The sequence below is a fragment of the Protopterus annectens genome, chromosome 10.part0 (assembly GCF_019279795.1).
Source record: "Protopterus annectens isolate FY-2018-M chromosome 10.part0, PAN1.0, whole genome shotgun sequence".
Lineage (NCBI taxonomy): Eukaryota > Metazoa > Chordata > Ceratodontiformes > Protopteridae > Protopterus > Protopterus annectens.
Genome location: NC_056744.1, coordinates 1,771,502,988 through 1,771,520,328, shown reverse-complemented (window position 1 = coordinate 1,771,520,328; position 17,341 = coordinate 1,771,502,988). Strand labels below are relative to the sequence as shown.

The 17,341-nt window shown below is 40.1% G+C and overlaps 1 protein-coding gene across 1 annotated transcript in view; it reads right to left on the bottom strand.

Annotated features, from left to right (window-relative positions):
• LOC122814486 overlaps positions 1-13,586 on the bottom strand; it is a 466,448-nt gene extending 452,862 nt beyond the window's left edge. The window contains exons 1-2 of the mRNA XM_044087061.1: positions 12,945-13,586; positions 3,645-3,757 (exon numbers count right to left, since the gene is read on the bottom strand). Of these exons, the coding sequence (XP_043942996.1) occupies positions 3,645-3,757; positions 12,945-13,349 (518 nt within the window). The 5' untranslated portion in view covers positions 13,350-13,586. The remainder of the gene's footprint in view (positions 1-3,644; positions 3,758-12,944) is intronic.
• Between the last annotated feature and the right edge of the window lie 3,755 nt (positions 13,587-17,341).

Genomic DNA, 17,341 nt, shown 5'->3' with positions numbered 1-17,341 from the left:
TCCCACTATCAAACCCATATAACTGGAGTACCACAAGGGTCCATACTTGGACCCTTACTCTTCAATGTTTTAAGCAACAACCTTCACACCTCAACATCCATTAGCTCTATTATCCAATACGCAGATCACACTGCCATAATTTCATCCTCCAGTAACATACAACAACTCCAGCAACTCACCCAAGCCACCTTCACTTCAATAGAGACATGGCTGAGAGAAGCCCAGCTACTTTTAATCCTAAAAAAACAAAACCCCTGCTTTTCTCAACAAAACCAATCTCAAATTACTTTAAAATATTCTCACAGGATAACACAGAAATTGAAACAGTTTCCACCGCTAAGCTTCTAGGTGTAACCATAGATAACAAATTAACTTTTGATCACCACATCTGCAATAGCATTAAAAAAACACACATCAAACTAGGAACACTCTACAGATAAAAACTTCTTGGATAGCTGCACCAGAAAAACCCTCCCCAATACCTATTTGCTTCTCTCACTCTTACACACAGCCCCCTTATACACCAATTTACAATCTTCTCTTAAAAACAAGCTCCAATCCTGCTATCATAAAATTATCAAATTTGCCACAGGTTACCCCAACCCTTCCCACCACTGCCTAGCTCTGAAAGAACTAAATTGGCTTGAACTCACACAACACCTAAACCTACTATAGCTGTCATCTGCACATAAAATTATATATACACCTGATAGCTGCCCAGCCCTCAAATCTGTTCTAAAAACCCTACATACCTACAAGATCCCTCCTCTCTGAAAACAAACAACTCCTAACAGTCTACATTCCAAACAAAACAGCTAGACAGTACCTATACTGTCATGCCACCACCAAGCTCTGCAACTCTCTGTCAACAGACATTACTACCATTGAGAGCTTTAACAATTTCAAGCACACCCTAAAGACACATTTTCATTGTCATCAGACTCACCCCTCCTCTTTCCCAAACAAGTGAACTCCATTCACTCTCTAGGGGTGTTCATTTCTATCCCTAAAACAGGAATTTTATCTAACCACGAGCATATTGGACCAACAGACTTTCCATATTTCTACTCCCTTAATGTTCCCATCCTTCTAAGCATCTACTTGCACCTGATGTTCTGATCCTCATTCTTTACCATACTCCTACCTGATGTATGTAAAAAAAGAGTTTGCAATCTACCTCTTTAATTTAGTACATGTTTTATTATTATATGTACCTCTCTGTTTTGCATTTATTATTGTATCTACCTCTCTGTATATATTTAGTATTCAATTATTATTAATGTGTGCTTTAATACCTGTTTTTTATCTTGTTCGTGTATCATTTGGAGATTTTCTCCCCAGCCTCCACTGAAAATGGGTTCCTGACCCAGTCAGACTTTCCCGTTATACAAATGTTAAATAAATAAATTGCATATACTTACACACACACACACACACACACACACACACACACACACACACACACACACACACACACACACACACACACACACTCTGTCTCTCATGTGAACAAATGCTTGCTCTCACAATTCCCAGGGAAGGTCACACATAACTTCCAGGGAAGTCTGGATAGAATTCTTCAATTCCTTACAGTTTTTACCATGGAAAGGTAGATTTTCCATCATCCTAGATTAGGTGAGGGCCCTGCCAGTCACAATGCCCCTCGTTGTCAGTAGCCAATACAATGAAAACACAGATGATAATGTGCAGAGCAGCCTGGGGAGTTAGAGACAGAGTCCTGCAGCTTGACCGCCTATATGATATCCACTCCTGTGGTAATAATAATAATAATTATTCATAAAAAATATCCAGCGACACAATCTTAAAAGTGAATTTAAAAAAAATAACTTAGAAAATGTTAGATAATACACATGCAAGTTATATTTGCAGAGATATATGCATTTGGACAAAACAGAAAATATTTAATAGTACAGACAGTAACTTAAAAGGAAATCTCCAGGTAAGCCAAATAACTTGGTTGACTCCAGCTAGAAGAATACTTTTCCGAGCTAACAGAATATTTTACAGGTAGATTGCAAAACAGCAACTTACACAGATGTGGATACACCAAGGTCAATGAGCAGGACTGACTTGTATACTCGATTCAGCTCAAAATATATTAACATTATTTTTTCTTTTACAGGAATCAGAGGTAATTAACTCAATTTTTCTCCTACAGAAGAAACAATAGAAAGACAAGCTAGGAGTAATTGCATGATTTCATACTGGACAAGATTCAGATAAAACATTACTTAAGCACTATTGTGGCTTTGCCAGGAAGCCTTAATAGTGGCTACAGTAATAAAATACAATTCAGAGACATAAAAAGCCATGCTGAGCAAAAGCTCAATATGGGTTCATTACTGTGCCTCTGAATTGACCATAGCACAGTTCAAATTTACCATGCTATTGCACCCCTTACAAATTCATGTGATGTTTTTGCACAGGCAGCTACAAAAACACCTGCCTGCACATAACTTTGCAGTTCTAACAGCTGTCCTGACAGTAATGGGCCCACATCATCATAAGACGATATACATTTTTATTGTTATACTCCACAAATAGTGAGGTAGAACTTTACTTTGATTCACTCTGCCATATTATTCCATTCTGGGCAAAAGATTCAGGGAGGTGCCCAAAGCTAATTTGAATTATCCACGCAGTTTGACCACTGCATTTACATGTCACTTTATCCAGCACAGTCAATGTGGTGCTACAAGCCAGTGGCTTCTTCACTCCTTTGTAATGCACTGAATAATTCTCTGAGAAACAGGATTGCACAGTGTGTTTTATTTTTATGAATCCCAGAGTTTGCTGCTCTTATGTTCTGGTACCTAATCCTTTTACAATCTGACTGTTCCATATTATGGCCTTCCTATAATTACAAGCAAGCAAGTACTTTATTCTTGAATTAAAAACATTGATTAAATTTCAAGACACAATTTCTGCATTTTTGCTAGCAGAATAGTTAGACATTTCCTCCATACAACACAGGAAAACAAATACAATTTCCTATCACTGTTACATCTTACAAAGGTACATTCACAGTGTGTTTTCTGTTGCACATCCTACCTTAAATATAGTTTACAACTGTGGTACAGTCTGAACTAGGAAAATAAAGAAAGAAAAGTACAGACATCACATTTTAAATTAGTCTCCCTCTCTCATGGCATCAACGTTTCTCTCCCCATTAGATCTTCAAACAAGTTTTCTGTGGGCACCCCTCAGGAATTTGAGTTTGAGATGAAGGTGCACTCTTCTTGTATACTGTCAAATTCCTTGCCTAAAAGGAACTCTGAATTAGCACCCTTACTAATAGGGTTAGGTCCTCTTTGAATAATTTCCATCTTGGCAGACTATAGCTGAATCTTACCACAACCCAATTTATGACCCAGGAAAACTTTAACTGAGCTAAGTTACTAGAAGATTATACAGACACATTGCAAAATAGCAACTTAAAAAAATGTTGACACACCAAGTCTGCAATTATGACTAACTTGTATACTTGATTCATCTCGAAATATGTTACCTTGTGATTTTCCTCACATTTTCCAGGGTCATTCAGGGCTGGATCCAGCACAAGGTGACCTAGGCAGCAGCCTAGGGCCTGGACTTTAAAAAAAAGAGAAAAAAAGCTCCACTACCTTATAATCCAGAAGCACATGGCATGCAGAGCTGAAGCAAGTCTGCGCATCATAGGCAACATCATTTCAGAACAGGACACATCCACGTCCACTTCAGCTTCAGCACGTCCACCCTACAAAGAACAAGCAGGAGATTTGTTTAATATAGGAAGGAGAGATCTGGTCAAATAAGAAGATGTGGTTTATCGAGAGTGGTCAGGATCTTTCTTATAGCATCAGAACAATGGTTTCAGATGGAGTCAGCAGAGTAAGATTGCAGTGTGTGGTTTCATTTTCAGAGTGTGTGTGTGTGTGTGTGTGTGCACGTGTGCTGGTTGTGTATTTCTGTGTGTATCTGTGTGTGTGTATTTGTGTGTGTGTGTGTGTGTGTGTGTGTGTGTGTGTGTGTGTGTGTGTGTGTGTGTATGTGTGTGTGTGTGTGTGTGTGTGTGTGTGTGTGTGTGTGTGTGTGTGTGTGTGTGTGTGTGTGTGTGTGTGTGTGTGTGTGTGTGTGTGTGTGTGTGTGTGTGTGTGTGTGTGTGTGTGTGTGTGTGTGTGTGTGTGTGTGTGTGTGTGTGTGTGTGTGTGTGTGTGTGTGTGTGTGTGTGTGTGTGTGTGTGTGTGTATGTGTATCTGTGTGTGTGTGTGTGTATGTGTGTATGTGTGTGTGTGTGTGTGTGTGTGTGTGTGTGTGTGTGTGTATGTGTGTATCTGTGTGTGTGTGTGTGTGTGTGTGTGTGTGTGTGTGTGTGTCTGTGTGTGTGTGTGTGTGTAACTGTGTGTGCGCATGTGTGTGTATATATACATGTGTGTGCATGCGTGTGTGCATGTGTGCATGTGTGTGTGTGTGTGTGTGTGTGTGTGTGTGTGTGTGTGTGTGTGTGTGTGTGTGTGTGTGTGTGTGTGTGTGTGCCTGCACGCATGCCTTTGTGCACTGTTTGTAGATTGGGAGCATCCTACTCTGCAGCAGACCCTCTTTAGAAGGGAATCCCAGGGACAAAAGATCCAAATACAGAAATATATGGAAGTACGGTCATAATATAGATTTCTCATACCTCTATTTTAATTTATAAAATAAAAACAGCATATATAATGATTTAATAAGCTATGGGGCATAAGCAATGAGCAACTGGATAAAGTGTGCATTATATATATAAAGATGTTAACATAACATAAATCAGACAAACAAGTACTCAGACAAACCATACAGAAATGCGTAAAAAAGTAATAAAACTGATTTTAGATAGATTCCTGATTAAAGAAAATCTGTCAGCAATACCTGTGTAATGTTGCATCAGCTGTTATGGTGATAATGTAGGTGTCAGACAAAGGATTACTAGTATGACATGTGCCAGATTAAAATACAGAGGTGCAGTTATCAAGAGAAACTGAGTGTGTGTGTGTGTGTGTGTGTGTGTGTGTGTGTGTGTGTGTGTGTGTGTGTGTATCTCCTTCTGTCTCCACACTACTGCATTGTGGATGACTTACTGATTCATAGCCCATTCCAGAGATGGATTACTACTGTATTATGGATGGCAGCTTACTGCATTACAGACAGAAAGTTCAGGTATGGTTCTTCCTGAGGATTACAGTTAGTCAGCAGTATACAGAAAATACACACTTTGTTCACCAAGAGCACTATCTCTTTAAGTGACTTGATGAAAGTCACACAGTATGCAAATGGAACTAGAAAGAATCAAACACCATACTCTTTGGCTACAGGCAGCAGCTCATTAAGAGCTCAGAGCCTTAATCCATTGCACTAAATGCCAGTGATTCCTTCTGTTCTTCATTTTATGACAAATCACTGAGGATATCAGTCAGTCAGTAATGCTAGTCATTAGAGTTTCACAGCTGTTGTTCAGAAAATGTGAGTAAAATTAATTACAGCTGTCTGGCAGTTACAATATTACACTGTTAACCAACTCCTTCCTACAGTGAAAAGTACAGGGTTTGAATCATTCCACCTCTATTTGCCTACTGTGTACCAAACAATGCCCCTGGGTGATCCCTGAAAAGGGAAACTTTGTACAGTGAGTTTGCATATTTAGCAAACAGAACACAATGATATTAACAACCAGGACCTTTGTTCCCTCGTGATTTTTTGCTTTGTCCACAACTCTTGAGCAAAGAAGCTGAGAGGTATTGTTGCCCATTCTTTGTAAAATGTTTAATTTTCTGATAAATTGTTGAGGACTTCAGTTACTAAATAGTGATAGGCATGAGTGGCAGCCTTTGTATTCTTTAGAAAATGTTTGCTAATGCAAAGCTTTTTATTCTAGCAATGTTCTAAGTATACAAGAGAAACATTTAAAATATATTTCTGATGTTAGAGTCTTTGTCTCTGATTTAAGCTGAGAAGTTGAGAAGGGTCGGGGGTCATAAAATATAATGTTAGGCACTCAAGGAAGGAGTAAGCAAACGTAATATAACACAATGAACTTTAATAAACTGATACACATAGATGCTTTAACAATATCGCCACATTTTCTTCTCCCAATATACAGACTTCATTAGATGCTTAATAAGATTCACAAATCCAGTTCCTTATAACACACAAGAATGTAGAAACCACAAATGAAACAAAGTATCAGATTATCCAATTAACCTATCACCATTCTCCGTTCTAAACAAATGAATAAATAAGTAAAAAAAGTCTATAACCAAACAGTCAAAGGTTATCATATAAGTTTTTACCATGCAATTACTATACAATGACTGTTTGGTTATGGCAATTTTTTATGTGATTTAACATTTTATATATTCTTCATATGTTTTTGTTCCCTTATTACAAATTTTATTTTAGGTCCATCATTATTTGAAGGCCATTTTAGGAAGGTCATTTTAATAAGGTCTATACATAAATAACCTTTTGAATGTATACTATTTGGAAAGCTTATTTTTATAAGGGGCTAATGTTGTCATTGAATATGGATTGAAAGTGTCTTACTTTTGTTAAGATCATACACAATTCTTTAATCACGTATACAATAGCTTTTTAACTTTTCTATTTCTTTTTAGTAGGTTATATAATATTTAAAATTTTAATAGTTTTTAAATGTTGTATACGTTTCTCCACTAGATGGGGTTATTGTACTGAGAAATGGAATTTTTACTGCATGAAAGTTTTTTAGGAAGAATTTCAGTTTTACATTTTTAAAAAGGTTATCGTGTAAGTTTTTACCATACAATTACTATACAATGACTGGTTACAGACATTTTTTTTACTTATTTATTCATTTGTTTAGAATGGAGAATGGTGATAGGTTAATTGAATAATTTGATGCTTTGTTTCATTGGTGGTTTCTACATTCTCGTGTGTTATAAGGAACTGGATTTGTGAATTTTATTAGGCATCTGATGAAGTCTGTATATTGGGAGATGAAAACATGGTGATATTGTTAAAGTGTTTATGTGTATCAGTTTATTAAAGTTCGGTGTGATATACTACATTTGCTTACTCCTTCCTTGAGTGCCTAACATTACATTTTGTGTTACTGGTTGGCTTTGGGCACTGTATCTTCTTATTTTTTGGAAAGCTGGGGGGTTGTAATGTGTTCCACTACATGGTTTTGATAGCAGAGAACTGAGATACATTTCTGACACATTATTTATAAATACATTCATTGACTTCTCAGGCAGATATCTGAGGTATTCGGTCATGCAAGTGGCTGTAATTGATGGTTGTTTACGTATATAAATGCTTAGTTCCTGCAACCCACCATAATTATGGTGTAATGGAAGGAGGTGATTGTAGCAAACAGTAACATCATTATATGAGCCATGTTCATAGATTCATTAGTTCAGAAGTGGTTACTGGATTACTGACCTGAAATTCTTTATAAGCTTAGCCGTGTGTACCCAATATAATCCCAGAGAAACCCAATATAAAGGATCTTGCCAAAAATCGAGATCTTAGTTATCAACAATGGCCCATATCTTGGAGGGTCATAGGTGAAATCCCTGGCAGGAATTTATGGCTTCCCATCCAGTCATCCAAACTACACTTAAACAGGGTCATAGAGGGGCTCTGTCTGATGTGAACTGGCAGCCTATTCCAGAGGAGTGGCAACCTCTGAGAGACATATCTGTCGCAGGCCAGGTTAAGATCCCTGGAGCGGGTGTCTCTGCCCATTTGACTTGCGGATGTGCAGCATTCCCATTAGGTATGGATTCAAGATTGCTCTGTAGGTGAGGCCCAAGTCTCCTCAAGTAGTCTGTACACTACTGAGTACAGTGGCAGTGACTTCAGTTTGTCAATGTATGACGTGCTGGACACCCTGAATTTTCTTGGTTAGAAATCTATGAGGTCTCTCAAGTTGCTGCAGGTGCCTAGTAAGATAGATACCAAAAGGAGCATTGTACTCAATTATTGGCCTGATAAGGGTCTAGTAGAGGGGAGTTATGACCTCTTTTGCTCTTGATGCAATGTCATTGCTAATGAGGTGTGCAACATAGAATGCCTTTCTTACCACAGGAGGCACATGGTGGTCAAACTTTAGGCTACAGTCAACTTGCGTTCCCAAATCTCTCACTGCTGAGTTATTACTTAGGGTATTATTATTTATATGTTGGTCTGCAGGGATATCGTTTTTTACTGAAGGGGATGATAATGCACATTTTAGCATTGAGTTTGAGTTCATGGCTTTGGCACCAATCATTGGTTTGTGTAAGTCCCTCTTGAAGTACATATATTGACATCATTTGTGGATTCAGTGATTGCACCTAATTTGCAGTCATCAGCAAACTAAGTCAGCCATAGCCCCTTTGTTTTGGCCTGAACTTTTGAGAAGTATGTTCCAAACAACAGGAGTCCAGCACTGACACCTGTGAAACTCCACTAGTGACAGGTCTGCTGGCTGAGGTAAAGTCCCCAACTCTGGCTGAGTGTGATCTGTCGGTGAGATAGGTAGCAACCCACCTGACAACATAAGGACTGATACTCAGCTGGGAGATTTTATCAATGATGCTCAAATGTGGGATTGTATCGAAGGCCTTAGCTAAGTCAAAGTAGGCTGTGTGTATAGATTTACCTTCGTCTACAGCTCTGGTGATGTTATCAAAGAAGTCCACCAGGTTTAACAGGCTTGACCTGCCTTTGACAAAACCAAACTGTGTAAGATCAAGGGTTTGGAGATCACCTATATCCTTATTTATAAGATCCATGATGACTCATTCCATGGCCTTACAGATAACGCTGGTTAAGCTTATGGGTCTGCAATTCCCAGGGTCTGTTGCTGTACCCCCTTTATGAAAGGGGTTAACGGTTGCTATTTTCCATTCAGCAAGGACAAAACCAGTACTCAGGCTGTGGTTGAAGAGAACACCTAATGGAGTTGCTAACTCATGTTTTAGAGCATTTAAAATGCAACCTGAGATGCCACCCGGTCCTATAGAGGCTATGTTTTTGGCCTTAGAGAGAGCATTAATGACTTGCTCTTTGGAGATGCAAGGTGGGGAAGATGTAGAGGGAATGTTTGTGTAATGTTTGGAGGGGACAGGGGGGTGAAATTTTTGCCAAGCCTGACAGCTAATAAGTTAGCTATTTTTCACAGGATCAGTGCACGTGATACCATCCGCAGCTAGTTCAGCATGCGTCTGGGTCCTACTTTTTAGTTTACGGATATAGCTGAAGAATGCCTTATGGTTATCCTTAGCTATAATTGCTAAATTTTTTCGAAGTTGCACTTAGAGGGTTTTATAAGCTGTCTTATTTGTTAGTTCAAGCAGAGGAGGGTGTTCTTCCAGTGCTGGGACCTCTCTTTTTTATTCTTTGACAGCAACATATTCCTCTTGTTGTATAACTTATTCATGCTAGATATCCACCTGGGAGTCTTGTTTTTCTTGAGGATCTTGTTTTGTTCCTATCAGGTACAGCAGTGTCACTACATTTGTATACGTGATTGTACAGGACATTTATCTATATCTTAGTATAGTTGTCAATGCTATCTGTGGGAACAGGTGCTTGGAAATTATTTATGCCATCCCTTAGAAGGGTATAATTAGCAACCTGTGTGTGATGGTATGATCCATAGGTTCGTTGTTTTGTTGACTGCTAACAATGTGTTTCTTATCTATCTATAAATAAACAGGACAGCATGAAGTCTATAACTTTAATGTTAGTATTCTAACTGTGAATACATTTTAATTACTTTGTTTTTTTTTTTCAGGCACACAAGTGTAACAAGAAGTGTGTTAGACTACAACAGTCTGTCCAGTACTTAGTGCAGATGAGTAAAGTTATGAGCAGCTTCTGTGATACACGGTTTGATTCCCATAGCCTTCGTCTCTGACCAAGTCCCTTCACCAGACAGTGCTCCTGGGCTGCCCCTGAAAAAAGGATGCCTGCATGTAGTGACTGCTTCAAGCTGTTAGCAAATGCATCACACATTTGTTTTTGTTTTTTTTAAATTCCTGCATCCTTCACATAGACACTAATTAATGCTTCACTATATGCTTTGAGTCCTAGAACATGGTTTGCCAGATGCAGTTTTAGTAAGTGTGAGTATTAAGGGAAGGTAAATTTACTGTTGCTCATGTTGTCTGTTTTCAGTGTGAAACTCTTTGTTTAGCAAATGTCTGTCATTGTTTTGCTTTAAACATGAAATATTTTTAAATTAAACCCAAATCTCTGTGATAATTGTAAAAATAAAAAAATGCATACCATGCACACTGACTGGTTTGAAGATTGTTTTATGGTAACTGGGGAGATACAGCCAACTAATGGTATACTGGAATAGCTGTGTGTGTGTGGGGGGGCAGTTCATTACCATGCCTGGTGCCCCATTTGACCATAGTCTGGCTCTGGAGTCATTCCATCAGCTTTCTAACATATAGAAAAAAGGAGACAACAGCAGAAAGACTACCTGCTAGTAAATTTGGGAATCCACGTCACTTGTTCTTGAGCTTAACTCAAGAGTTTTGTCATTGCTCTGTTTTTGCCCTTCCTGCAATTAAAACAATTAATTTCCTGAGCTAGAAACATCTCTTACATTTCATCACATACAGGGTTGCTATGTTTCCCAGAACAATACAGTTAAATATTTTTTTCTAAATACACACAAGAACAAATACAATTCCTCTGCCATTGTTGAGACATCATAAAATGGCAATTCCTTGACACAGTTTCTGTTACAGGTCTTATGAGGCTTAAATCTAGCTGACAAATATGTTACAGTCTGAAATATTATTTATTTATTTATGTATTCTTTATTAACCAGGGGAACATTTGCTCCTTGCATGTTTTTCAGCCATGGTCCAACTGCAAAAGGCAGAAATGTAGAAGCAAAACATTCCAATAAAATATATTACACAAATATATAAAATTGGTTGCACAACTTTTGTGTAGGCTAAAATGTTCTGTTGTTTAATGAATTAAAGTATCAAGGATTCCTGTAAGTACATACTACATGTACAGATTATTATTATTTTTTGTTTTGTTTTGTTTTTAATCAGGACAGAACTCAGACTCAGGAAATGAAACAGATGTAGGGCCCGAGAACTGAAGCAAGAGAGAGAGAGAGAGAGAGAGAGTAGAAGGTTAGTAAAAAAGAAGATACAGAACAGGAAAAGTTATTGATAATTGGAGTGGGTACAGTCAAGCACTGGAGCAGAATTAAATTTACATAGTTTCACGAGAACATAGTCTCTCTGACATCTGATAAAAATCTTTATGAGCTATGGTTTAAGTGTTAATATAGGAACAAGAATGAGTATAGATTGGAAGTGTAGATTATCCTTTGTATATAAAGCACATACAATTACATATGATTTTTAGGTGTACCTTTAGTTCTTACCTTAACTGTGAGTACTCCATAAATCGACAGAGATGTGCTTAGAGATGGTTCCAGTTTGCAGGGAAAGTTTTTCTAAAGGGATTTTCATATGTCACAAGGCCCAAATGGGGATGGACTAGATTTAGGGTATTATTGTCTTGCCTTCTGAGACAGTAGGGGAGGATTTTATGTCAAGTTTGTTTCTTAAGGATGGAACTGTTAAGCATTTTAAATGTAAGGGTGGACAGAAGAGTGTGGAACAGGCTGTGCAGGGTAAGTCAGTGATGATCGAGTGCAGGTGAAACATAAATAAATCTACATTTGGCATTAATTCTTGATTATATTTTAGAAGTACAATGGGGCAGCTGTGGTAGTGCAGTGGTTAGCATTGCCACCTCACAGCTAGAGGTTCCCTGGTTCGACTCTCGGCTGAGATGCCTTCTATGTGGAGTCTGCATGTCCTCCCTGCAGTTGCGTGGGTTTCCTCCGTGTGCTCTGGTTTCCTCCCACATCCCAAAGACATGCAGTAGGTGGATTGGACACTCTAAATTGGCCCTAGGTGTGAGTGGGTGTGTGTTTGTGCCTCCAATGGAAGGTTGGGCACCAGGCTGGCAACTCAACACCGTAAAACTCCACTGCCAATCATTCTGCGGACCATTGTTCCGTTGTGGCAACCCCTAGCTGGGAAAAGTCAAAAGAAGAAGATTTTAGAAGTACTATATGTGCAGTATAAGGTACTAACTGAGAGGATATCTTATACCCTTTGGATAAATATGTTGTTTGCCATAGCTTTTCTGGATTCATTGGTGAGGTAGTTAAGAAAAGAGAGTAAGAGAATTTTGATTACTTTTGCAAACATAATGCTGATGTGATTTCTGAAAGGAAGTGTTTTACCAAGACCAAGGTACTTGTGTTCAAGCATGCTTTTGGTTAGTTATGTAGGCTAGTGATAAACAGGAAAGTAACAGTTTCATTGAAATAGAATAAGTTTATTTTGGGTGAGTCAGGATGAATACAAACTCCTTTTGAAAGAGATTGGTCTGAAAAGGAGGGTGTGGTTCAATTCTGTACAATAAACTCAAGTATACTTATTTGAAAACAGGAAATGAAAGAAATAAAAAATACCGACCAATTATTTTAAAATCAGTTTCTCATCGCATCACAGGTTACCATAATTTTCCTAAAACTAATCATTAGTTTCAATGATTTGGTGGTCTTAGCCCTCTAGGACTGCCAGCACCCACTTTCCCTTAGGGGAGACGTGGTGCTCACTTCTTGATCGCAAGACAATATGTTGGTAAATGTGCCTTTGGGGTAATTACTTGTTAGGGGTGTTTAGCGTTTGTAAGACCCATCACAGAAGATCATTAAAGCGGTATGATAAAATCAGTCTTAGTATAATATACATTTTTAAACATTTAAGTGCAAACGTTAGGAAAGGAATGTGTATGAAAACTAGGATGGCTCTGACCGCCGCTTTCAATGCTGTATAAGTTATCTCCTTTCCTAGTGGTAGAAAACAAAATCCTAGCTACTGATTTATTACCTCCTGCCTGTTGTCACCGAGCAATGTTTCTTCAGCCCCTGTGATGTCGTTAGTCCCGGTGAGAGGGTTGCCCTTCTTGTCCAGACCGGTCCGGACACCGGTGTCCGAGTGTCTCGAAACCAAAGCCCTAGAGTTCACAAGTAGCTTCGAACCCTGGGTTTGACGTTTCGCTTTACCCAGCGGTAGATTAACGGAGAACTTCATATCTGGGCTCTTCTTCATACACCGTGGACAGACGGGATCCTCATTAGTGCCCCAGCAGAGGTTGTGGCCACACTCCCGCGTAACCGGGATCTGAAAAATCTCAGCACAGAGGGGGCAGCGCAAACTGTCATCACTGTACCCGGGATCCCCTTCATCTGCACCAATGGACATCTTCTCGGGGTTAGGGAGTTTACTTGGCATCTTCGTGACCAGCTTCACCAGTTTTCTTCAAAGACTGCTACCTTAAAGCTGAACAGCTAGCACCCACTTTCCCTGAGAGGAGACATGGGGTTCACTTCTGGTTGAACTTCCTCCACCGCTAATTCTTTAAAACGATATTGACACTTTACTTGAACCTGCAGTGAACTTTATATAATTCTGATCTTTACAATAAAGGCTTATTATCCGAGAAAAAAATGGCATAAGGTCCATCCTGCATCTGCACAGAGACGCATGTAAGTGAGGGCTGCAGGGTCACTGCAGCTGTTTTAAACTGCGTCCCGCCCAACTTCCCGGCCGCTTGTTAGAAGGGACACAGACAGTACAGCAAATACGTGATTAGTTATGATGAAAAGCTGTAGCACTCATACCTCTCAAGTTTTATTGCATTATCAGGAATGTACCTCATTTAGGGTCGTAAAAAGTTCATGTTCCAAGAAGTTTCACATTGAAAGGGTCTATCATACATTCAGTGTTAGGAATTTTTAACTGTTATCCATGGTAAATAGAAATTAATCTTATTAAATCACTTAAAGACCCTTTTTTATAAGTAAAACCAGAATATTTTAACCATTGTATGACCTTCGTAGTTGAAGTCGTTAGAAAGCAATTAGTGTGTTTCACAATTTTATAGGTTCATAGGTTCATATGTAAATACTAGGCTATCTGCCCTAGGGCATTTATAAGCCTAGCCAGAGTGTATTTGACTTCCGCCTCCTTATTAGATTAGCCTACTGTGCCTCTGTAAAGTAGATCACAGAAGGTACCCTTTTAAGATTAGTTTACTGTGCCTCTGTCTAGCAGGGACACAGACGTGATCCCAGGGGTGAATTTGCGATTTCCCATCCACGCATCAAGATTTCGCTTGAAGAGGGTTAGCGAGGGGCTATGTAAACATGAATTGGGATTCTATTCCAGAGTGAGGGGAGCCTCTGGGAAATGAATCTGTCCCTCCAACATGTCCTATTTATTTTTGTGCTGAGGTTTATGTCCCTGGAGCGTGTAGCTCTAAGGGACTTGGATTTTTTGAGGTGGAGCATGTCCATTAATTCTAGGTTTGACATGGCCTTGTACGTCAGGCATAGATCGCCTCTGAGTAGGCGGTAAGCAACTGAGTAGAGTTGAAGTTTCTTTAGTCGAGCTGCATAGGAATTCTGTTTGTAGCCCACGATCCTCTTGGTGAGGTACTTTTGGGGTCTCTCCAGTTGCTGCAGGTGTCGGGTAAGGTACATACCAAAAGGGGCATTGTATTCAATTATGGGCCTGATGAGTGACAAGTAGAGGGGCACAATGACCTCTCTTGATCTTGATGCGAACCCTTTCATGATAAGGTGGGCTATATAGAAGGTCTTTCGAACCACTTTGGCAACATGATTATCAAAGGAGAGATTACTATCTACGTTGGTCCCCAAATCTCTAATTGCTTCTTCCGTACTTAATGGATTACCACCTATGTGGTAATTTGTGGACACCTTGTTTTTCCCAAAGCAGATGACTATGCACTTTTTAGCATTTAGCTTGAGGCCGTGGCTCTGGCACCAAGCATCCATCTCTGTGAGACCCTTTTGGAGGATGCTTGTGTCAGCTGGAGATTCAATTATGGCCCCCAGTTTGCAGTCATCTGCGAAACTTTGTCAGCCATAATCCCCCCGTGTCAGCCTGAACCTCAGAGAACTATATAACGAAAATTAGAGGTCCCAGAACTGAGCCCTGTGGGATGCCACTTGTAACTGGTTTGGATTCGGTCATGGCACCTGCGATTCTGACCATGTGGGTTCTATCTCTGTGCTAGTTTGCAACCCATCTTGTGATATAGGGTTGATATTTAAGCTGGTAAGCTTATTTATGATGCCCGAGTGGGGTATTGTGTCGAAGGCTTTTGCGAGGTCCAGGTAGGCTGTGTGGACTACCTTGCACTCATCTATGGCTTTGGTAACTGTTTTAAAGAAATCAACTAGGTTTAAGAGGCAAGATCTGCCCTTAACAAAGCCAAATTGGGTAGGGTCCAGTGTCTGGAGGCTCCCAATGTCTTTGTTTATGAGTTCCATCATAATACGCTCCATAGCTTTACAGACCAGACTAGTCAGACTTATGGGGCGATAGTTTCCGGGGTCTGTTGTGGCACCACCTTTGTGGAGTGTGACCACTGTAGCTGTACGCCATTCTTTGGGTACATATCCTGTAGTAAGGCTAAGTTTGAACAGTGACTTAATGTGAGGGTTCAGTTCTTCTTGGAGCTCGTGTAAGACACAGCCTGGGACACCATCCGGTCCCATAGATGCTGTGTTTTTTGCTTTGGAGAGGGCAGCTTTCACCTGTGCATCTGTGATGTCAGGGAGCTTACATTCAGTTGGGATAGGCATTTGCTCCTTTGGGGGGAAGGGGGGGAGAAGTTTGCGCTGAAACTGTCTGCCAGGATGTTGGCTATGTCTGTAGGTTCGGTATATTTTGTGCCGTTATGCAACAATTCAGAGCATATCTGGGAGTTTCCGCCCATGTTCCTGACATAACTAAAGAAGGCCTTGTGATTATCTTTAGTGTCTAGGGCAATTTTTCTTTAGAAACTGGCCTTTGATGATTTTATGAGGGATCGAAGTTTCTTGCTAATACTGATCAGAGATGCCTTCCCTTTTCGGGATTTTGCTCTGTCATGTAGTAGCTTCCTCCTTCTGTTGTATAGCTTATTTATGGCCAGGGTCCTCCAGACCAGTCTCCTGTTTTTGGAGGAGTGAGTCTTGGTTTTATTTGGGATAGCATGATCCATGCATTCCTGCAGGTGCTCATAGAATGCATTTGTAAAGGATTCTGCGGATTGGGCTGTATTTTCCTATGGCCCAGGGGCTTTGAAGGATTCCACCTCAGTCTTGAGAAGTGCAAAGTTGGCTTTTGAGAAATTCTTTACAGTGATTTCCTTGGCTGGGGGTGGGGATGGGATATGGATGTCCAGGGAAATTTGTTTATGGTCTGATCTTACCAATGAGGGGTTTACCTCTGGTGTGGAACATAGAGTCCCCATGTTGGTGATGACCAAGTCCAATATGTTGTTCCCTCTTGTGGGAGTGGTGACCAGTTGTTCCATTGCATTAGAGTTTATAAATTCAAGGAACCATTGGGCGAGGGTGTTTGGGCTTGAGTAGTTTTCCCAGTCAATGTTTAGGTAGTTGAAGTCACCCAATAACATAGTGCTTGGAGAAACCTTCATATTCTCCAGTGTTATCAGGAATGCCAAGTGGGGTTCCTGTAATAGGGAGGGTGTTCTGTAGCAGGCTACAAACTGAAAGGTAGTTTTGCCCGCTGTTAGTTGCACATGGATGGTTTCCGATGCTTCGTGCAGTGCCACTAATCTGGAGGTGTAGGTATCTTTGATGAATATAGATACTCCCCCTCCTTTTGTGTTTCAGTCTGAGTTTTGGGGCTGAAACGCATGGTATGAGTTATAACCTGGTAGTGCTGGGGTGCTCTCAGGAGCCTTGAACCAGGTTTCTGTTACTACACAGACATAATTTTTCTCCATACTGAGGAGACCCTCGAGTGTGTGCATCTTGAGGTTTAGACTTCTGGCATTGAGTAGCATTACATTTAGTTCTTTTATCCTTGGGTTGTCTATGGAGGTGGGTTTGTCCTTTGAGCCTTGCCTAAAAAAGGCACTATGGGGGTGGCAAGAGCCTTAGCCAGTATACAAAAGCCTAATGGTGACAGGTGCAAGCCGTCCCTAGTGAAGCAACGTGGCTTGTCGAGCATGTCATCCCAGGCTGACAGACACTGGATCCCCTTTGAATTACACCAATACTTTAGCCAATTGTTGAAACTGATCATTTTGTCTTTATACTGTGGCATCATTCTTGGTGAGGGCAAGATGCTACTCAAGGTCAGGGTCATACCAGCCTGGGCTACATGGTCAGAGAGCTCCTCTATGTCTCTTTTCATGTAGTCCAGGGAGGTATGTCTCAGGTCATTCACACCAGCATGGACAA